This window comes from Tarenaya hassleriana, unplaced genomic scaffold, assembly GCF_000463585.1.
Source record: "Tarenaya hassleriana unplaced genomic scaffold, ASM46358v1 Cleome32, whole genome shotgun sequence".
Lineage (NCBI taxonomy): Eukaryota > Viridiplantae > Streptophyta > Magnoliopsida > Brassicales > Cleomaceae > Tarenaya > Tarenaya hassleriana.
In genome coordinates this window covers 428,793-448,645 of record NW_010966372.1, presented here as the reverse complement: position 1 = coordinate 448,645, position 19,853 = coordinate 428,793, and the positions used below count along the sequence as shown (strand labels likewise).

The window sequence follows — 19,853 nt, the reverse complement described above, 5'->3', positions numbered from 1 at the left end:
TATATATATATATATATATATATATATATATATATATATATGCGCCAAGCATCTGGTATCTCATAATGTTATTCTTAACAGATACGTGCAAATCATCTAAGTGGTGATTGTCATCTCAAGCGGGAACTCTTGCGGGGATTTCTACGCATAAAAGGGCATGAACAAGTGAGTGGTTATTCTGAAACATTGATATGTAAACAACGTGTTCTCTCGCTTCCAAGTATCAAAGTAGTAATAATACCTGTTGAGCTCTCTTTTTTATGTGGGAGTAATGGGGTTTTATTGGTACAATTACATTCATAACTCTGGAAATTTCTGGATTTATCGCCTCATTTCAGGGTTAACAATGATTGTTTCATCGAAGTTAATTCATTAACAATTATTCTCCTATAGTGAAGAGGAATGCAGTTCGAAATATATTTCTGCCTGTCCGTATGTGTAATGCTGCAAGTCTCTCCTGTGATTCTTGACATGCTTTTTCCCTTCAAATTATGAAAGGAATGTATAAGAAGAAGGGTGATGAAGTCGATGCGTGCCAATCCGGAATGCACAGAAGCGGCATCCAAAGATGCAATGGAAGCAATATGGGACATTTGTTACAACGACACTAAGCCTTTTGACAGGGCTCCCTAGAGGTATCATGGTGAATGTGCTCTCTCTGCCCATTCCCTCAAATTTTGAAATTTACCTTATCATGCTCCTCTTCTGAGACCGAGAGGATGAGAAAGAAAGCATTCATTTTCCTTCATTTGGTGCCAACCTATTATGGTCTTTGGATTCTTGTCCCGGACGGTTGCCAAGAATGAAGAATCTTTGTCTTGGTTTGTGTCCTGAGTCAATGGATCTTGAGAGACAATTAGGCTTGCTCCTCTGTAACATGCGAGTCACTTTTCTCATTAGTTTGCGCCTGTTCAATAAGAATCTCACCCATTATTTCTGAAACATGTAAGAAACATTTGACTTGTTTGCCCAAAGGGTTTCAGCATTCATTCATATCGCCATTTATTTGGTTCTCCCTGAATAGTTACATGATTCATTTCTGTATATTTAAAGTATGAAAAGCTCAAAATATAATTAAATTACTTTTTTCTTTATTATTCAATATAAAATTCTGCTATGTATAGGTATAAATTTCTAACTCTACTTATAGAATCCTAAGATCGAAATGGAAAACCAAAATGAATACAGAATGAAATATAAAATTTTCCAATAAAGCATCGACAATAAAAAGCTATAGATCAATTGGTCTCAATCTATACGTCTCGCAGTATAAGTTAAATAGCCCTGAAGATTTATCACATGGTTTTAATTTATAATATATATATAGAGAAAATTTGATCTAGCTGAACTTTATAATGATCTAATATATAAATATAAATAACAAATATAAATTCTACTCTGAAATCAGCTAAAAATATTTTTTTTGTACGTAAAATACGGATTTCTTTTAATAAAATGTAGAGAGTTTTCGGTAACTACGCAAAATTTCAACGTATTGTTAGAGAGAGGCTAGGCTGATGGCCTGATATTGTTGGACTCCATGGTATATGGGATAATTTCGTAAATATTCTTCTTAGACAAGGGTGGTTATGTAGTTTCAGCATTAAACCCCTTCCTCAAACCCTAGCCGAACATCGATCCACACGACCAGGCACATCCATCCACTCGAATTGGCAGGATTCAGACAGATCGAGTACGAGTAGGAGCGAAGTAGAACTTCGGAATGGAAGATGATACATCTCCGACCATCGGATCCAGCCGGTTCGGTGATGGACAACGCGGAAGTTCAATCGAGGAATGTCAGAACATGATTCGCAGAAGTCTCCGAAGTACGAGAATTTAGTATCTCTTGTCCTTTGTTTCCGTTCATTTCCCTGTTTCATGTGTTTTGTTTGCTGTTTTTTTTATTGTTTGGAAAATTTACACTGTTCGTTATTCGAAGCTCGCGATATCGATCAATTTTACGTTTTTTTTTTCGGAATTTCCTGCTTTCATTTGAAATTCACCAAATTTTGTCATGAAATTTTTTAAGTTCCTTTACCCCCCTCATTTAGGACTTCGATTTTGGGGTTTATGGTGATTAGGGTTCTTGAAACTTCGTGTTTAGAGTAAACTATAATCCCTTGTTTTGCATGACACGATGGATTTAATTTTAAACGTGTCTTACCCATTTTCATACTTGTTTCGTTTTGTGTTTGGTTAGACCCAAAAGTGAAGTTTCTGATTGAGCAAATGGAGAAATCTGGATGCAGAGTGGGGGCTAATTTCATCAACGCAGTTGTTTGCAAGGGGCCTATAGCCGGGGGCTACACCGCAGGAGAAGGGGTAAACCATATTTCTTGGACTCTACTTCATCAGATGTTCTTGAATTCGATTCAAGTTACTGAGTCTCCCTACTTGATCATGTATGTGCCTTCTTTGATAATCTATCCAGAGCATGAATCATCACAGTATGGTTTGTGCATCCACGCATTTATATGGCGTATAACATTCTTAATTCTTTCTAATCCGATATGACCACAAGTATTGTGCCCTGTCTTCTTTTCCATTGATGCTTTGTTGTTCATGTTGTTTCTGATTGTTGTCTATATCTCCTTTGTTCCTGTCTCAAGATTACAGTCTGTAGTAACTATTTGACGATACAAGATGAGGTGAACCAAGTCGTCATACACGAGCTAATCCATGCATATGATGAGTGTCGTGCCAAGAATTTGGATTGGTTGAATTGTGCTCATCATTCTTGCAGTGAGGTGATAACGATGCTAGATATGTCTTCAAGACATATATATATATACACACACACATGCCAAACATCTGGTATCTCATAATGTTATTTTTAACAGATACGTGCAAATCATCTAAGTGGCGATTGTCATTTCAAGCGGGAACTCTTGCGGGGTTATCTAGACATGAGAGGGCATGAACAAGTGAGTTGTTATTCTGAAACATTTATATGTTAATAACATGTTCTCTCTTCCGAATTTCAAAGTAGTAATACCGGCAAACTCTCATTTTATGTGGGAGTTACATGCTTAACTTTGGAAATTTCTGGATTCATCGCCTTGACAATGATTATTTCATCAAATATGTTTTCGTCTGTCCATATGTGAAATGCTGCTAGTCTCTCCTGTGATTCTTGACATGTTTTTTCCCCTTCAAATTCTGAAAGGATTGTATAAAAAGAAGGGTGATGATGTCGATGCGTAACAATCCAAATTGCACAGAAGCAGCATCCAAAGATGCAATGGAAGCAATATGGGACATTTGTTACAACGACACTAAGCCTTTTGACAGAGCTCCCTAGAGGTATTATGAATATGCTCTCTCTGCCCATTCACTTACACTATGAAGTTACCTGATCATGTTCCTCTTCTGAGATCGAAAGAACGAGAAAGAAAACATTTGGTTTCCTTCATTTGGTGCTAACCTATCATGGGTTTTGGTTTTTTGGCCGGACAGTTGCCAAGAATCTGGTCAAGTTTGTGCCCTGAACCAATGGATCTTGAGAGACATTAGGCTTTACTCGATTGAAACATGTGAGTCACTCTTTTCTCATTAGTTTTGCTGTTCAATAAGAATCCCATCCATGATTTCTGAAACATGTTAGAAATCATTTGACTTGTTTGCTCAAAGGGTGTCTGCAGTCAAATCCCTATGAATAGTTATGATTTATAAATCTCATGGAACACCAACATTTATTTCACTTTTTGATGTTCAATAGAAAATCCATATGGATTTTAAAATGTTTGTATGAGAGGCATTTGGAAGATCGAGTCAAGTCCTAATTTTGGTAAACTCTGTTGCAACTTCACATGTTTTGTCTGAATCCCCCTTATTTAACGCGCAACCTTAAGCTTATGTCCGAACAATGGCTGTATATATGTCCGACCCCCATAAACACTTTGCGATCATCCATCTTACATATACCGACCAAAATCCAAACAAACAAAAAAAAAGAGAGAGCCCAACAGAGACTGGTCGCATCGATCATGGCGGACGCTGGGGAAAAGGCAGAGCACGACCGTATCTTCAAGAAATTCGACGCCAACGGTGACGGGAAAATATCGGCGGCCGAGCTAGGGGAGTCCCTGAAGACACTTGGGTCGGTCACGGGCGAGGACGTGAAGCGTATGATGGCCGAGATCGATACCGACGGCGACGGTTACATTTCTTATCAAGAGTTCACCGATTTCGCCGCCGCCAATCGCGGCCTCATGAAGGATGTCGCCAAGATTTTCTAAATTTTGCAACAACAGAAAAGCTCCATTTTATTACGCGCGCACACACACATATATATATATATATACAAATAGCCGAAGGATTCGGATTCCATTGTTACGTTCTTGTTCTTGATTCCATATCCATGTAATGGGGTATGTGGATCTTTCTTGAAATATAATGAAGTTCGTTCGCCACCACAATCTCGTCTCGTGTCCCTTCCGCTTATAATATCATTTCTACGTGTATGTATCTATATTGCTCTTAATTATAAAAGGTTTATGTAATATCTACCGAAATAACAAAGTCCATCCGCTCTCTTTGCCTTGTCGGGAGGAACCCATCTAATATTTTATTTTCATAACATGCTTTATAATATAAAAAAAAAACGTATGGATTGTAAGTTGTAACTTAAATATATGTATTTTTTTTATATAACGGTCTATATATACGATACATGATTCTATCCTTGTATATACATGTATCATGTAACCGTTGAGCCGACGCCTTCCTCCCACGTCTCTCTCTCTCTCTCTCTCTCTCTCTCTCTCTCTCTTAACGTATACCTCTCAACAGATTGATCTCCTCTCTCTATCTCTCCCAACCTTCTCCGGAAAATGGACCTCGCCGGAGAGAGCAGATCCTCCGCCTCCTCCTCCTCATCTTCCGTGTCATCGCTCGAGTGCGACCCGCCACGCGGTGGAGATGGAGTCCAGGAGTTGCTGTCGTTGGCCGTTGCGTCGTCTTCTGCGGCGGTGGGATCGTCGTCTTCTGCGGCCGTCCAGCGAGCTCTCGGCTTGATCCGATCGGACGACCCAGATTCCAGGTTGGTTGCCGCCAGGGAGATCCGACGGCTCACAAAGACGTCACAGAGGTGCCGCCGACACCTGAGTCAGGCCGTGGAACCGCTCGTTTCGATGCTCCGAGTCGACTCGCTCGAGTCACACCACGAGGCGGCTCTTCTTGCTCTTCTTAACCTCGCCGTCAAGGACGAGAGGTACGTTCCTCCACCTTTTCCGATTCGGATTTTCCAGTTTCATTTCTCGATCTGATTTTGCTTGAATCTAGCCCCATCTATCATTAGATCAATCAAATCGATTATTCCGTTTAATTCAGAATCAGTGATAATTCGAGGCTCTTGATCTAATTCAGAATTAGTGCAATTAATCACGTTATAATCTCCTGTGTATGCTTAAGCCCAGATTACTCCATCCCAGTGTTAGAACAGATAAACTTTTCTCTGTTTATCTGTGTGTATTGGTGTTGCATTTTTTTTTTTTTTGCTTGGAGTATACTCTATGCTTCCTGAATCTTTTTTTTCCTTTATAGTTATCCTTTTGCTTCCTTTTGAAGGAATTTCTTTTCTTTTGCGTGGGGGAATTCAATCTTCATGGGGCTCATCCATTTTGGGGATAGAATATATCGTCACAGTATACCAATGGACACTCTTCTTTATTCCATGTTTCATACTTTAACTTTGCTCCTACTCTTTTTTCTCTTTTGATTCTAGCTGAGGGGCGGTTGTTTGCGGATAAGGTCCGATACTTTCTTTTGCTTCTTCGTTTCTTGATATTTGTGGGTGTTTGGATGGTTCGGAACCGGAATCTGTGCTGTTTACCCACCTGAATTAGGGTTTAGAGTTATGTAAAGGGCTCTCATCTCCTAAAAGATGCAATCTTGTTTGCTAAGAGTTGTCTGCAAATCCTCTTGAACCACTCAGTTTCAGCAGTTAGATCTTACATGTTCAATGCAAACAGCCATGGTGGTTAATAGTGAATTGCGGATTACACTCTCTCTTGTCCTCCTTTGTTAGGAAAGCGATCATTTATCATGGTTGGGGGAGGGAGAGAGATAATAAGTAGAATTAACAAAATGAGGTTGGTTCGTCTCAAGATTAGGTGAATCTTTCGGTTGATGGATAGATATGGGGGTAATCAGATCGAGTTGAATCAAGGTGAGACGTCTCGAGCAGGGGAAGCGATTGCATTCTGATCCCCGATGGCTCTGTTTCGGTTCCTATGACCAGGAATAACCTTTGTTTTTTTTTTCCTTTTGTGTGAGTTGGGTCATTTTCTAAGACGGCATGTTTGCTATCAGAAATGTTAGGTGATTGATGTATTGAACTTGTAGGGATCTTTCACCTTCAGTATTTATGCTGATGGGTTAAGGAGAGTAATGTAACACCTGGATTAACTCCTACTTTAGATAAGTTACCTAACCTTATGATTTTCTATTTCGGTAGGTCCCTGCTTTAGAAGAGTGAAAGAATCATTTGTGAATTTTCTAGTAAGAAATTCTGTCTATTGCTGATGAATCAATTTCAGTTCCAAGGCTTTTCTAGGTCCCTTGATTATCTTCCTTAGCCGATACATCAGTCCTTTTCTCCTCATTTTTCTTCGGTCTAAACTCTGAAATCATCAATTCACAATAATGAGATCCATCTAGAGAAGCAGGCAAGACAAAGGGATCTAGATCTGCTCGTTTTCCTCCCCTTGGTGGTAGGTGGTTCTACCAAATTTGCTTGAATTGCATTTGATAGGCCTCCAAAAGTGAATTTGGAGGTGAAAAGAAGATCTGAACTTCTTCAGGCATGTATGTCAAAAAACTATAACTTGGAAGAAATTGGATTTTGGTGCATTCTGCCGGTGAGAATGAACACACGATGATAATGAGTAAAATATTCGTAGCTAGTTTTAGAAGTATTTGCTTGTATGATCTTTTGTACAGGATTTTTAGTCAATATTGATCAAAATTCCTCCGCTGGTTGTTAATATAGGCGCATTTGGGTGATAAGGCATATTATAGTATATTTGAAACTTTTCTTCTCCGAATTTCCTAATTCTAAGGTTGATATTTCAGGAATAAGATCAGTATCATCGAAGCTGGTGCCTTGGAGCCAATTATCAGCTTCTTACAGTCAGACAGCCCGACACTGCAAGAGTATGCCGCTGCATCTGTACTCACTCTCTCTGCCTCTGCTAACAACAAACCTATCATCGGTGCAAATGGTGCGATCCCTCTTCTCGCTAAAGTCGTCGCGCATGGAAGCCCCCAAGCCAGGGTTGATGCCGTGATGGCCCTCTCCAACCTCTCAACTCTCTCCAACAATCTGAGCATGATACTAGGATCAAACCCTATCCCATCTATACTGGATCTTCTAAAGTCCTGTAAAAAATCATCAAGAACGGCCGAGAAATGTTGTTCTCTGATAGAATCCTTGGTGGGTTCAGAAGAGGGAAGAGCAGCATTGAGTTCTGAAGGAGGAGGAATTTTTGCAGTTGTGGAAATTCTGGAGAACGGGTCTCCACAAGGTCGGGAACACGCGGTTGGTGCGCTTTTGACAATGTGCCAGAGCGATCGTAGTAGATACAGAGAGCTGATTCTTAGAGAAGGTGTAATCCCGGGGCTGCTCGAGCTGACAGTTCAAGGAACGGCGAAATCTCAGGCAAAGGCTAAAAGGCTTCTGTGTCTGCTGAGGGAATCAGAGAATTCGAGGTCAGAGCTTCAGCCAGACACGCTGGAAAACATAGTGACGAACATAATATCTCATATAGACGGAGAAGATCAGTCGGGAAAGGCGAAGAAAATGCTGGCCGAAATGGTGCAGGTTAGCATGGAGAAGAGCTTGAGGCACTTGCAGGAACGAGCATCCCTTGTCTGCTCTCACCCGGATCTCCCCTTTCTCAAACCGCACGTCTGAGGTCTCGTCCATGTAAAAACCTCTCTCTCTCTCGTGAGGTAAAAACGTGTAAGTGAAAGTAGAATAGGCGCAGAATAAGAGAGGAAGGAAAGGTAAATGCCAGTCCAGGCCCCTGTGTGGTTCGGGAGACTGGTTGTACATAAGAATATGCTTTTTTACAAGTCATGAAAGTGTGATGTGGTGTTCCGTTTCTTACTTGGCCTCTCTTACATCATATATACATATATATTGTTATTATTAGGCTAAAGTTGTTAAATTCATGAACCCATAAGCCTTTGAAATTCGCGACGTTACGGAATCCACGTGCATGTGCCCACGCAATGCACACGCGAGGCTTTGTTACGGCGAATGACACCAATCTTATCTTATATATAGCTTCAGTCCAATCTATTTTATGTGTGCCTTTTTTTTTTATAATTCATTAAACCTATGTTTGTTATGTTACGAGTTGGTTAACATTTAATGAAACGTAACAAACAAAGCTGTGTGGGGCGAGCGACGGATGACGCCATCCCTCGGAACTGAAAGTGAAATCTTCGATCCGCATTTTCCGAATTGGCTGACACCTTCCATTCACTCTCGGAGTCGGTTTCCTCTTCCCCTTTCATCATCCTCTTTGACGTTTTCCATGGAGTCGGTCCAAATCTATGCATCCATGATATCTTTTTTTATTTATTTTTTGGGGTCTTAGAAAATCGTTACTATTTATTCCTTCCACCAATTTTATTGAAATTTGAAACAGCGCGGTTAGATTACACACATTGATTTTCTCGCTCTGGTTTGGTGACAGACGTGGAAGGAACCAAAACAAAAAAACTCGATGACCCCCAAAAGGGTCCTTAAACTTTCAGAAGCGTAAAACATTGGGCTAAAACTGTAAATTAACGAAACTGCTGGGGCATGTTTAGCAAAACATAACTAGCACTCTCCGTGACGTAATCCTCCTCTCCCCGAGTCGACTCACCGCCGCCGCGACTCACCGAGTTTCCAGGCCGATGTGGAGATTAGAGGCCGAGTGTGCCACCCGAGCATGAGACATCCGTCTTTCTCCTCCACTCTGTAGTCATCGCCTCCGCCGCCGCCGAAGATCGCCACAAGCATGCTCGCTTGCTTGAACGCGTTCGACCCCAGATGAACCGGTCCGAACCCGGCCGATCTCATCCTGTTCCCCCACTGAGCCAGCCTCTCGTGCCGCTCGACTCGGTCTCCCCCCTCCGCCGCCACCACATTCACAATCTGTCTCCCCAGGTACACCTCCGACATGACTCGGTCCTCACTCTGCACGCTGCTCTCGAGCGAGTCGAACAGGCTCGAGTAGTAGTGAAGCGCCTCGTTGAACCTGTCGAGGAAAACGACACCGTTGTGATTCGCCTCCTGCTCCACCACCGTCATGACCTCCGGTCGAAGTTTCTTCACGGTGGCGAGTACCTTCTCGACGGAGCCGGCTCGGGCGAGAAGTGGGTGAAGCTCGAACACGGAATTCACCACGAGGGTCTCCGATTCGGGTCGAATCTCGAACATCTCGGGTTCGAGATCCGACAAACTGTCGACGACCAAGCCCTTGAACTCGAAATCGATGCCGATGTTGTCCGCATACTGAGCGAGCTTCCAACCAACTTGATGAACCCCGTCGAAGCTCTCCGACCGCGGCGGTCCGATGCCGGTGAGACGGAAGAACGGAGGTCCGCCGTCGCGGAGGGCCAAGGCCTGCATTAGAGCCGGCCACTGCATCCCTTGTCGGAGGCCGAGGTCCACGACGTGAACTTCACGAGCATCGGCGAGGGCCTCGAGAAGGGCTTGATTGGCCGTGAAGTGGGCGAATTTGAGATACGGGCACGACTCGTAGAAGTGCATCTGTAAGACGTCGTCGTATGAGTCGCCGGAGAATACGGTGTCGCCGGGGAAGATTTGGTATATTCTCCGGGCCAAGGCCTCGGCGAAGTACGTGGCCACTTTCCCCATGGCTCCGGCCTGACATGCCGCGAGTAGACCCACGCGCTTCACCAGCGCGTCGGCGAGCTCCATGTTTCCCTGCTGTCATAATCTGCTACGACGTGGTAAGGCAATAATCTGCATAAGTCATGAAGGAAGAGAGAAAATGAGGAATAACCATAACAAAACATATCTACAACGTTAAATCATGGCAATGAATATGGCTAACGCTGAACGGCCTCGGCGCACGCCATGAGAGCGTGGACGAGTCTGACTCCGGCCTCCTGCGAGTCCACGAGCACCACCGATCGGGACGACCCGGTCGCTTGGTCGTACCATGGCCCGAGTCTCATCCTCTTGCTCTGATTCTCCTCGTCCGGGTCATCCGTCGGGTACGCCGACAGACCCGGGATCGCCCTGAGGTCGTCGTGTTCGGATCCGTCTCCGCAGAACCCGGGCTGGGTCAGGACGAGATCCGCCGGGTTGTCGAACCCGCAGAGCATGCTCTCGATCCAGCCGGAGAGATCGGAGGGGTTGTAGTGAACGGTGTCGTTTAGGACACCGGAGGTGACATCGGCCCGAGTCAGGGTCATCTCGAGCTGCTCGAGCTTCTGAGCCACTTGGGCGATGTCCGAAGACCGGATCTTGTAGCCGAGAACCGCGAGAAGCTCGTCCATGCTGTCGCATATTCCGTCTTCCTTGGTCCAAACCGCGTTCTTACCCTTGTCCGCCATCGAAGGACCTTCACCAGACGATTGGTCGACCCAGGTCTCGGGATGGCCTCTCTTCATCTTCTCTGTGGGGCTCAGAACAAGTTTTCCTTTTCTTCACGGGATTTAGATTTGTGGGCTTTCGGGGGACAATCCGAGGGAAGCTTGAGGGAATCTGAGAAGGGACATGTGAAGTTATATAGGCAGAGAGAGGAAGAGGTCCAATGAGAGGAGAGAGGGACCTGGAGGGTTTAAGAGATAAGGAACTGACGAAGCCATTATTATATACATATATGTGCATGTGTTCTTAGTTTCCATTTCCCCAATTTCCAAGAATTCGTTTTACCTCACAACAGAAATTATTTTATTTTACAATAATAAGATTATGGTTACTTTATTATAAAGTATGTGTATTCGTACATTGTACTTTCCTGAAACCTATCGCCTACGGTCCACTCCTTATCCAAGCTACCAAAGATTCGTTTTTCTATTTCCTCTGTATACCAATAAAAATAAATCGGTATTTTTTTCCGTAAATATATACTTTTATATGTACAGTATCCCATCTAATTATAAATTATTTTTCCTTTTTTTTTTTTTGTTTTTCTCATTTTTTGCACCATTAGTTTCGGTTAGTTTTGCAGAGATGACATGCAGCTCAAGTTGTGGTGCGGCTGCCACGTGTCAACTAATACTTGCGACACTTGGTAGAGCGCTGACAGATGGACTCGAACATATGGTCGCATTTTATTTTTATTTTTATTTAACGCTTGTAATATCCGAAATTATGAATTTCACTGCTCATTTACCTGAGATTTTGGTCATTCCCGACGGGTTTTTACAGCAATAGGCTGAAGGGTTACGTGGAAAAATATTCTTTGGTTTGACACGTTATTAAATTAATTGATTGGTAGAGAAATTGGAATTTAATTAATTGGTAAACCAGCTTAATTAAAATCACATTATTCCATTAAACAAAATTAGCATGCAAAATGGTTCATATTGAACATGTTATTATACTCTTCGCACCATCCAACTGTTTCATCATTACAACGTTAGAAAATAAAGAACCAAAATTTTCAAAATTCTATTTTTGATATCCCCAAAGAAAAACTCACAAAAAATCATGTATATAAACATATACATATATATACACACACACCAGACCACATTAGATTCCTCAACAGCCAGACATGGCGAAGCTCATCCCTTGTAGCTTCGTGTTCATCCTCTCGTCTTCAATTCTCGTCATGACGAATGATGGATCGGTATTTTCGGACGGGCTGTCGACGAGGTCGCGTTGGATAGTGGACGAGAGGGGCCACAGAGTGAAGCTGGCGTGCGCCAACTGGCCGTCCCATCTTCAGCCGGTGGTGGCCGAAGGATTACACAAGCAGCCAATGGATTCGATCTCCGAGAGGATCAGATTCATGGGCTTTAATTGCGTCAGATTCACTTGGCCTCTCGAACTGATGACCAATGACACTCTGGCTTTCCATGTCACCGTCACTCAGTCCTTCCAGAGATACCGTCTGTTCCAAGAGCTCGATGGCATTCGAAGGCATAACCCCTCCATTCTTCACCTTCCTCTCTTCAATGCCTTTGAGGTATGTATGTATGTATGTATGTATATGCATGTTCATGATACATTTACCATGATCATCTTTACTATATATACACGTATACATACACATCTATTCAACAAAGTCACATCTTTACATGTGTATATATATATCAGTCCTAGCTGCATTGCTCAAACTTGTCCAGGCCGTGGTGTCGAGTATGGGGAGATACGGGGTGATGGTGATTCTGGACAACCACAAAACGGTTCCGGGATGGTGCTGCGGCAACCACGACCCGGATGCGTTCTTCGGGGACCCGGAATTCGACCCTAATCTCTGGATCTTGGGTCTCAAGAAAATGGCCGCGTCCTTTAGGAATGTAAAGAATGTGATCGGTATGAGCCTCAGGAACGAGCTTAGAGGCCCTAAAGAATACCCTCATGTTTGGTACAAGTACGTCTTAATTACTTAATTATGTGATTAAACTATCGGAATCATGAACTCGTGACTTTCTAATCCATCGTTTTAAGGTACACATGCAACTTCCATGGCTTATGCACGCTAATCTGTTTTCTCTCTAACTTAAGACAAGACACAAGCTTGTGATGAAGCTGTCTGTTGTCCTTAAACTTCGCAAATTTTTTTAAAAAATAACGGTTTTTTTTTTCTGTTTGAAATTCTAAAACTAATATATTATTATTGTGTATGATATGGAAAGGTACATGCAACAAGGAGCAGAAGCAGTGCATGCCTCAAACCCTAACGTTCTGGTAATCCTCTCCGGCATTAACTTCGACACCGACCTCTCCTTCCTCGAACATCTGCCCGTCCACGTCAGCTTCAAGAGCAAACTCGTGTTCGAGCTCCACTGGTACAGCTTCTCCGACGGCCGTGGCTCCTGGAGATCACACAACCTTAACGATTTCTGCGCCAAGATTCTTGGCAAAGTTAGAAACAATGGCGGCTTCCTTCTCGAAAAAGGGTTCCCTCTGTTCTTGAGCGAGTTCGGGACCAATCAAGGTGGCGGAGATGGCGACGGAAACAGGTGTGTGTATATATATATATACACACACTGTTTAAAACGAATTTATCTTCATCGTAGGGTCTATATATTACGTGTGTGATTTTTTTCTTCTTTCTAAATAGGTACATGAATTGCATGTTGGGATGGGCGGCGGAGAAAGACGTGGACTGGGCGATCTGGGCACTGGCCGGAGACTATTACCTAAGACAAGGCAAGAGAGGTTTGGTCGAGACGTACGGAATGTTGAACCCTAACTGGCACCACATTCACAACTCCACCTTCTTGCGTAGAATCTCTGTCATTCAGCCACCCTACAAAGGTAACATTCCTCATCTTTCAGTAACATTGACAGTTTTTAAAAAAACCTATCTCTAAAGGCTCGAGCTTTCGCTGAAATGGCAGGACCCGGGGTTTCGCACAATCAACACAACAGGATTTTCCACCCGTTAACCGGGTTTTGCGTCGTGAGGAACTCCCGTAAAAGAAGGTCAGAACTCACGTTAGGACCGTGCGGGAGGCATGAGCCATGGAGTTATAATGGTCATATCGGAACTCTTGTGATGAAAGATCACAGATCGGTATTGTGCTTGGAAGGCGATGTAACGGGTGGAAGAAGAGTGAAACTCGGGAAGAAGTGTTCGAAGATCGAAAGGGTATCGGCTTCTAAAATGCATTTGTCGTTCAAGACGAGACTCGGTTCTTCGCTATGTCTGGACGTCGACTCCATGAACAACGTTGTGGCCAACCCCTGCAAGTGTTTGAGCAAAGATGCTAGCTGCGACCCCACAAGCCAATGGTTCAAGATACTTTGAAAAAAAATTAAATAAAAGATTAATAATAAATAAAACATTATTATGAGTGCCTTTAAGACCGGTGAAAAAGTTTCTTTCTTTTTTGTCCTACAAAAAACTCTGAGTGCTAGTTTGTGAAACAGAAGAGATCAAATAGCTGAAGTACTGACAAAAGTACAAGTACGGATCTTTTCCCTGATTTTGGTACGCAGATTGAACAATGAAGAATGTTTTCATATCATCAGCTTTATATGCACATCTAACAGAAGCTATGAACACAAAACAGAGAAGCTGCAGAGCATTTACCTGTTTTCCCTTTGGTACAGTGGGTTGTGGCCAACCTTAAGCAGATTCTGACTTGAAGATTTCAGGATCATAGACTTCAACCCGACCCAATCACGTAATAGTTCCAACCCGGTCCCATTGGGTATTGGAAACATCCTTTACCTAAGAACACTGAAACCCATCCTTTTACCTAAGAAGCCTCTCTCTTCATTCGTTACCGGCTATTCAAATCGAATTCTCCACCTTCACGCCAGTTCTCTTGTTCACCTGTCTCTCCGTTTTCATTTTCCTCATCATTCAAGAAATCTTCCGAGGGTTCCTTCTCATCTCTCTGGCTGCTGTTTCCCCAGCCATTCATCATCAACTCGTCAGGGTTCACGTTGCGTCCCTGTTCTCCCATCTCATGACTAAGTGGATTATGGCTTCCCTGATTTGCAATCGCATTTGCTCTTAATGGGTTGCGAGCAATGATCTCAGCATGGGCTTGCGACTCTGACCTTACTTGTCCTGCCTGTGCCATGGCTGCCATTCGCAACTTAGCCTCCTGAGCCTCACGCCCAGCCTTCTCCCGATCCATCTCTGCTTTCAATTCGAACAATGCTTTTCTCTCTTCTTGGAGCAAAGCTTGTTCTATCATCAACCTTTCCTCTGACCTAAATTCTCCCACGGCTCTCTTTCGAGTTATTATGTTAAAGGCTAGGGCTTGTTTTTCAAACGTTGCTGTGAACTCTGCCACTTTAGCAGCAATGTTGTTATCCCATTGCTGGGAGCGAGATAGGGTCTGGCCTGTTGTGTCTGAATCAAGGATTCTGTCATCCTCTTCTGCTTCATAATCTGCTACGACGTGGTAAGGCAATAATCTGCATAAGTCATGAAGGAAGAGAGAAAATGAGGAATAACCATAACAAAACATATCTACAACGTTAAATCATGGCAATGAATATGGCTAACCAAAGTACAAGAAATATTTGGGTTACAGAAACTTATAACAAATATTCCAGATTTTCACTGTAAACAACTGTCCATGGCTATAACTATGTAGTAGTCGCTAGAAACTATAGCCAGTAAGGAGAGAACATGCTTCCAAATAGCTTCCAAAACTCTAATAATCATGTCAATTATACCACACTGAATTCGGCATGAGAACAAATTTACAGGCAAATCTCGAAACTCACATGCAGTCACGCACTGATGGATCAAATAGAAACAATAATCAATCCCAGAAGTTAAAAAAAGGCGTACCTTTCTAGTGATACAGCGTCTAGTATTTGCAGGACATACATGACAGAGGCAAGAACAAGTCTCAGAGCAATACAAGTATTTCAGTTCAAAAGTAGAACCCATGATTTCATGTATTGAACTGAAAACTTTACAGAATAGCTGTAACTCCTAACCAAGTAGACAATTTTAATGTACTTATGCAACCCCTTCTAAGATATTATCAATATTAGTTATAAAAAGTTGAACAAACATCACTGCGAGTACCAAAGAGGAAGGCATAAAATGTATGTCTTAATCAATAGAGAAAAACATTCAGGAAGCAAAACTTTGATACGCCAAATCAAGCTAGCTCTGTATTCCTCTACAGGGTCAAGTAAACCGGACAAATCATCCAACCGAATGCCTCAGATAAAAAGCTTCCATCCAATAATCATGGAAAGAAGTGATTTTTGAATCATTACGGGAAGCGAATGCACCAGAAATGACCTGAACCCAGAAGTAGCTTTGATCATTTCTTTCACTTTTCTATTGCCCATAATGGTAAGTCATAATGGAGATGCCATTTCGACAACAAGACACCATGTTTATAAATTTTAGCAACTTCAGAGGAAAAACATGAGATGAAGGCATACACATGCTCTCAATAACATTCTCAGCATTGCAAAATATCAGAAAACACAATCCATAGAAGAGCCAGCAAATCAAAATATGACAAGAAACCATAAATTTCACTATTCGAATTATACGGACCTTTCGCAAGCGTCCTCAAGAGAAGTGAAAGGTCGCTTGAAATCCGGGTGGCAGACACGCCAAGCATCCTGGTAAGCGAACTGTAGCTCCATGTGGTTCAACGGCCGCATCAATTTCTGTTGCTGTTGCTGCTGCTGAAGCTGCTGATTACTCGAAAGATTCTGCTGCTGATGCTGCAAGTTCGGAGCCTGCTGAATCAAATTAGGGCTAGAACTAGGGTTAGGGTTAGGGAGAGGCTGAGATGGATTGATGGGTCGGTTCTGAATAAACCCAGGAGGCCGGAGATGCACGTCGATGTTCGACGGGAACCTCGACATCGCCGCTTGTTGTTGCTGCTTCTGCAACTGCTGCAACAGGAGTTGTTGTTGACGCTGTTGCTGTTGTTGCTGCTGCTGCAGTCGGTGTTGAAGGAGGATTTGCTGTTGTTGCTGTTGCTGTTGCTGTTGCTGCCTCGGTTGTTGCAGCTGCTGCTGCTGCGCAGCCATTGGCTTCGATTCCTCCATTTTTTTGTCCGTCTCTCGTGATTCTCCTCACTAGGACTATTATTTTTGAATGATTCTAGGGCTTCAGTCCGAATGCCCTTCGACAGCGTGATTATGGTTCAGGCAAACCGGCAAAGTACAAAAACGAGCGAGAGAGAGAGAAAATGATTTATGGGTCAATGGGCCCATTGGGCTTCTCAGTACTAAAGGCCCAATGGGTTTGTATGCTATGGTTAAGGACGAAATAATAACACCATTTTGTAACTATTTTTTATTTTTATCTACGAAATTATGCCTATAATATATATATATATAAGGGGGCATAACATAAGAAATTATGATTTCATTGTCTGAACTGAACCATTTTCTTCATTACATCTACAACGTTACAAAATTATATGAAACTATAAAATGTCACAGTGACAACAGCAACAACCTCCCTTGTCTTTGCTGTACCTAGCAGTAGCATACAGCTTCCTCTCCTCTCTGGGATTTGCCTGAATATATTGAGTTATGATCCCCAAACCAACTCTTTCATGGATCTAAATGGGGATTTGTGTCCATAAGCCACTGCGTCTCCCCACAAAGTCAGTCCTGTCGGATAACCGAAAAACCTTTTTGTGAGATGATTTCGATTATATCTAACGAATATGAAGGATTTGCCTTCCGAGGCCACGAACCTATCCATGAGACCAAACTGATTGTAGCCGCCACGAAGAACGCCTTGCTCGCACAGTTAAATCTGCGGGTAAAATGGATATTTATGTTTGAATTCTAGCTGGGAATATTTTCTAACAAACCCTTGAAGAATCTTACATGTATAGGCATAGGATGTTGCCGTATCCGTAAAAGAGGGTTGACCATGCCGAGCCAGTGAACCTGCGTCAAGAATTCTCGTAGGTATAGTCCTTATATCGGATTAGATGAATAAAGCTCGTGACTTTGGCGATCAAAATGCTGAAATTTTCGCATCAATACATTGCAGTTCATTCAGATGAAAGGCTCGGGCAGATTTGAAGGTATTACCACATGAGATCGCGGATAAATAACGCTCGAGGGACCAGAAGCCCATTCCCCATCATGGCAAGTACCATCGTGTAAGGAGACAGTCCTTTTATGTTGTCAGGGTTCAGGAAATTCGTCCACTGCAAAGAAAGAAGGGCCTCATCAGATGCGCGCCAGAAAAAGAAAAACAGGATTAGACTGATCCGAGGAAAAGAGTAGAAGAAGAAGAGCCATAATACCATCTGGGATATGGGCATCCACATGAAAAGGAGTGTTGCCGTCCATCCAGAAATTGATCCAACAAACCTAACACCTTTCTCTGAGAGTTTCCCTATCCGAGCCTGCAATCTTAGCAACGGGAAGTTAAACAAAATATATGCATGTTGCCTACTGAAACACAAGGATTCGTCAATGAAACTACAGGGAAATCGTATAAATGATCTGCAGTTAGTTCAATGTTTGCTCGGTGTCTTCACTATGACTCGCAAGCTTATGCAATGGTCCATCTACAAGATTACAGAGAATAAACACCGGGAGAAAGTAACAAAGATACTTAATGGGCTCACCATGGTTACTGCTGCTACAGCAATAACGAAAGCCATGGCTCCTGGCACGATGCTGTTTGGTACATACGGGATAAAAGTAGACCACATGATCTGCAAATTTCAGTTAAAAAAGTGTTTAGCTTTGAATGGATTAAATTGATTCTGTGAGGAAACAAGTTATAAAAGAGGAGATTACTTGAGGCAGCACGGAGACCCCACCGATAGTGATAAAGTCTTCCCACAACTGCCATATTGTGGCATTAAGCATACCAAAGTAATTCATAAAGTTCAAAATGAGACCCATCGTCACAACGGTAGAAGTGGCGACAAAATGCGGCAAAGGCATTGCCTCAGCCATTCTTAGCTGCGAGAGAACAATGTAGGTTGTAATAATTCCCAGTGTCTGAACCAAAACTGCTTCCTTCTCTTTCTTCTTGGCAAAATACGACAGCAACGAGAGGTTCCCTAGCAAACCAGTTAGCATCCCCTGCATTTGAATTACTTAATCTCGGATTCGGGAACAATAATGAATTAGGCATTCCATACAATGACACGACCATAAAGACGAATGCTTCATACAAAGACTAGAGAATACAACGTGGAATATCATATGACTAGTCGGAGATCAAAATAGATTACTAGCCATGGGACTGCGAAAAGGGCAGCTTTGTTTCCCGCCATAAGATTCTGGGCATTGAGGATAATCTGCGGTAACTGTAGCATCAGAAATGGAAGATTTGCCGCACCGGAAAATTTCGCCGTCCATGAATCCCATTCTTCGTATGCTTTACTTTTCCCAAAATCTTCAGATGCCTTGAGAGATTCAAAAAATCACACAAGACCCACCAGCAAAATCAACGATCAATTTAAGATTCAGAATCACAAGCAATTCTCGATGAGCTGAACGAAATGCAACAAACAAAGAAGTCGGGAAATTCCAGCAAACACGAGAAATTTTTGTTCTCAGCATCCAAACAAGGGTAGAGCTTCAACACCTCAATCAATCGCATCTTAAATCTCACCAGGCCAAGCGGGTGGGGGAAGTCCGAGTCGATGGCGCGAGCCGGAACGAGTCGACGGCGAGTTGAGAGGACCGAGTTACACCGAGTCAGGCCCAACCCACGGGAACAATCAACGGCGGCGACGGACGCAGGACCGCCATCACGCTTCGACGACGAACAGGAGAGCCAGCGCGTGGGGAAACGAGAAGAGCGGGGGCAATTTGGGAATATCAAGAAGCGGTGGTCGGAGAGAGGCGTTGCGACGGACTTAGCGGCCATGGAAGGTGTTATGTTTCTCGAACAGGCGAAGAAGACTGAGTGAACGCGGTTGGTGACCGTACTTGTGGAGGGGCTCAGAGAACGAACACCGAGGTGACACGTGGAGGACATAGTTGTAAATATCACGAGATTTGTACGGTTATGCCATGTGTTCATCTGTTGGGATCGGAGATTTTTTTTCTCTTCCGTCTCCCTCATGACGTGGACACGCAGAGAGAGAAATTAAAATATCCTTGAAAAAAACATTGGGTTTTATCAGAAGTAGTTCGTAAGTAGCATGTTCGCATGTAGAGTTTTAGTTGCGATTAGGTGGTCGTTTTGGTTCGGTTCTTCGAAATCGGATTGAAC

The 19,853-nt window shown here is 43.0% G+C and overlaps 8 protein-coding genes across 10 annotated transcripts in view; 5 read left to right on the top strand and 3 right to left on the bottom strand.

Annotated features, from left to right (window-relative positions):
* The window catches only part of LOC104820837 (mitochondrial inner membrane protease ATP23-like), a 2,673-nt gene extending 1,672 nt beyond the window's left edge, over window positions 1–1,001 (top strand). The window contains exons 4-5 of the mRNA XM_010551456.1: window positions 82–165; window positions 499–1,001. Of these exons, the coding sequence (XP_010549758.1) occupies window positions 82–165; window positions 499–633 (219 nt within the window). The 3' untranslated portion in view covers window positions 634–1,001. The remainder of the gene's footprint in view (window positions 1–81; window positions 166–498) is intronic.
* A 588-nt stretch (window positions 1,002–1,589) lies between these two features.
* Window positions 1,590–3,703, top strand: LOC104820838 (mitochondrial inner membrane protease ATP23). Its single transcript, XM_010551457.1, has 6 exons — window positions 1,590–1,829; window positions 2,204–2,325; window positions 2,613–2,750; window positions 2,844–2,927; window positions 3,170–3,306; window positions 3,460–3,703. The coding sequence occupies exons 1-5, from the start codon at window positions 1,724–1,726 to the stop codon at window positions 3,302–3,304; spliced, it is 585 nt and encodes a 194-aa protein (XP_010549759.1). The 5' UTR covers window positions 1,590–1,723; the 3' UTR covers window positions 3,305–3,306; window positions 3,460–3,703.
* Window positions 3,704–3,792: 89 nt separating this feature from the next.
* Window positions 3,793–4,538, top strand: LOC104820836 (probable calcium-binding protein CML28). Its single transcript, XM_010551455.2, has one exon. The coding sequence runs from the start codon at window positions 3,813–3,815 to the stop codon at window positions 4,239–4,241; it is 429 nt and encodes a 142-aa protein (XP_010549757.2). The 5' UTR covers window positions 3,793–3,812; the 3' UTR covers window positions 4,242–4,538.
* A 179-nt stretch (window positions 4,539–4,717) lies between these two features.
* On the top strand, window positions 4,718–8,113 carry LOC104820835 (U-box domain-containing protein 17-like). The gene is made up of 2 exons (XM_010551454.2): window positions 4,718–5,215; window positions 7,078–8,113. Exons 1-2 carry the CDS (start codon window positions 4,836–4,838, stop codon window positions 7,916–7,918), a joined length of 1,221 nt encoding a protein of 406 aa, XP_010549756.1. The 5' UTR covers window positions 4,718–4,835; the 3' UTR covers window positions 7,919–8,113.
* A 507-nt stretch (window positions 8,114–8,620) lies between these two features.
* Window positions 8,621–10,826, bottom strand: LOC104820834 (DELLA protein RGL2). 2 transcript variants are annotated; one of them, XM_010551452.2, is made up of 2 exons: window positions 10,080–10,826; window positions 8,621–9,951 (listed from the first exon to the last, which is right to left on the bottom strand). In XM_010551452.2, exons 1-2 carry the CDS (start codon window positions 10,639–10,641, stop codon window positions 8,879–8,881), a joined length of 1,635 nt encoding a protein of 544 aa, XP_010549754.1. In that variant the 5' UTR covers window positions 10,642–10,826; the 3' UTR covers window positions 8,621–8,878. The 2 variants fall into 2 exon arrangements, with proteins under 2 accessions (XP_010549754.1, XP_010549753.1); XM_010551451.2 differs by having other exon boundaries at window positions 8,621–9,955; window positions 10,084–10,826.
* Window positions 10,827–11,726: 900 nt separating this feature from the next.
* LOC104820833 lies at window positions 11,727–13,958 on the top strand. Its single transcript, XM_010551450.1, has 5 exons — window positions 11,727–12,167; window positions 12,328–12,575; window positions 12,841–13,167; window positions 13,269–13,465; window positions 13,549–13,958. The coding sequence occupies exons 1-5, from the start codon at window positions 11,754–11,756 to the stop codon at window positions 13,956–13,958; spliced, it is 1,596 nt and encodes a 531-aa protein (XP_010549752.1). The 5' UTR covers window positions 11,727–11,753.
* Window positions 13,959–14,150: 192 nt separating this feature from the next.
* LOC104820831 (putative mediator of RNA polymerase II transcription subunit 26) lies at window positions 14,151–16,784 on the bottom strand. The gene is made up of 2 exons (XM_010551449.1): window positions 16,194–16,784; window positions 14,151–15,082 (listed from the first exon to the last, which is right to left on the bottom strand). Exons 1-2 carry the CDS (start codon window positions 16,694–16,696, stop codon window positions 14,437–14,439), a joined length of 1,149 nt encoding a protein of 382 aa, XP_010549751.1. The 5' UTR covers window positions 16,697–16,784; the 3' UTR covers window positions 14,151–14,436.
* Window positions 16,785–16,998: 214 nt separating this feature from the next.
* On the bottom strand, window positions 16,999–19,631 carry LOC104820830 (maltose excess protein 1, chloroplastic-like). Of its 2 annotated transcripts, XM_010551447.1 has the most exons (9): window positions 19,248–19,631; window positions 18,865–19,038; window positions 18,422–18,712; window positions 18,247–18,336; window positions 17,920–18,021; window positions 17,702–17,820; window positions 17,492–17,554; window positions 17,356–17,417; window positions 16,999–17,269 (listed from the first exon to the last, which is right to left on the bottom strand). In XM_010551447.1, the coding sequence occupies exons 1-9, from the start codon at window positions 19,614–19,616 to the stop codon at window positions 17,187–17,189; spliced, it is 1,353 nt and encodes a 450-aa protein (XP_010549749.1). In that variant the 5' UTR covers window positions 19,617–19,631; the 3' UTR covers window positions 16,999–17,186. The 2 variants fall into 2 exon arrangements, with proteins under 2 accessions (XP_010549749.1, XP_010549750.1); XM_010551448.1 differs by lacking the exon at window positions 18,865–19,038.
* Between the last annotated feature and the right edge of the window lie 222 nt (window positions 19,632–19,853).

What these genes read in the sequence shown, in the direction of transcription:
- LOC104820838 (XM_010551457.1), top strand. Translation starts at nt 1,724, where the DNA reads ATGGAAGATGATACATCTCCGACCATCGGATCCAGCCGGTTCGGTGAT. An exon ending in GCTACACCGCAGGAGAAGGG is followed by an intron (nt 2,326 to 2,612) that starts GTAAACCATATT and finishes TCCTGTCTCAAG; the next exon opens with ATTACAGTCTGTAGTAACTA. An exon ending in ACATGAGAGGGCATGAACAA is followed by an intron (nt 2,928 to 3,169) that starts GTGAGTTGTTAT and finishes AAATTCTGAAAG; the next exon opens with GATTGTATAAAAAGAAGGGT.
- LOC104820836 (XM_010551455.2), top strand. Translation starts at nt 3,813, where the DNA reads ATGTTTTGTCTGAATCCCCCTTATTTAACGCGCAACCTTAAGCTTATG.
- LOC104820835 (XM_010551454.2), top strand. Translation starts at nt 4,836, where the DNA reads ATGGACCTCGCCGGAGAGAGCAGATCCTCCGCCTCCTCCTCCTCATCT. An exon ending in CTCGCCGTCAAGGACGAGAG is followed by an intron (nt 5,216 to 7,077) that starts GTACGTTCCTCC and finishes TTGATATTTCAG; the next exon opens with GAATAAGATCAGTATCATCG.
- LOC104820834 (XM_010551452.2), bottom strand. Translation starts at nt 10,641, where the DNA reads ATGAAGAGAGGCCATCCCGAGACCTGGGTCGACCAATCGTCTGGTGAA. An exon ending in GTGCGCCGAGGCCGTTCAGC is followed by an intron (nt 9,952 to 10,079) that starts GTTAGCCATATT and finishes GATTATGACAGC; the next exon opens with AGGGAAACATGGAGCTCGCC.
- LOC104820833 (XM_010551450.1), top strand. Translation starts at nt 11,754, where the DNA reads ATGGCGAAGCTCATCCCTTGTAGCTTCGTGTTCATCCTCTCGTCTTCA. An exon ending in CTCTCTTCAATGCCTTTGAG is followed by an intron (nt 12,168 to 12,327) that starts GTATGTATGTAT and finishes AAACTTGTCCAG; the next exon opens with GCCGTGGTGTCGAGTATGGG. An exon ending in TACCCTCATGTTTGGTACAA is followed by an intron (nt 12,576 to 12,840) that starts GTACGTCTTAAT and finishes TGATATGGAAAG; the next exon opens with GTACATGCAACAAGGAGCAG.
- LOC104820831 (XM_010551449.1), bottom strand. Translation starts at nt 16,696, where the DNA reads ATGGAGGAATCGAAGCCAATGGCTGCGCAGCAGCAGCAGCTGCAACAA. An exon ending in CTTGAGGACGCTTGCGAAAG is followed by an intron (nt 15,083 to 16,193) that starts GTCCGTATAATT and finishes TGACTTATGCAG; the next exon opens with ATTATTGCCTTACCACGTCG.
- LOC104820830 (XM_010551447.1), bottom strand. Translation starts at nt 19,616, where the DNA reads ATGTCCTCCACGTGTCACCTCGGTGTTCGTTCTCTGAGCCCCTCCACA. An exon ending in GGATGCCCATATCCCAGATG is followed by an intron (nt 17,821 to 17,919) that starts GTATTATGGCTC and finishes CTTTCTTTGCAG; the next exon opens with TGGACGAATTTCCTGAACCC. An exon ending in AACATCCTATGCCTATACAT is followed by an intron (nt 17,418 to 17,491) that starts GTAAGATTCTTC and finishes TTTTACCCGCAG; the next exon opens with ATTTAACTGTGCGAGCAAGG.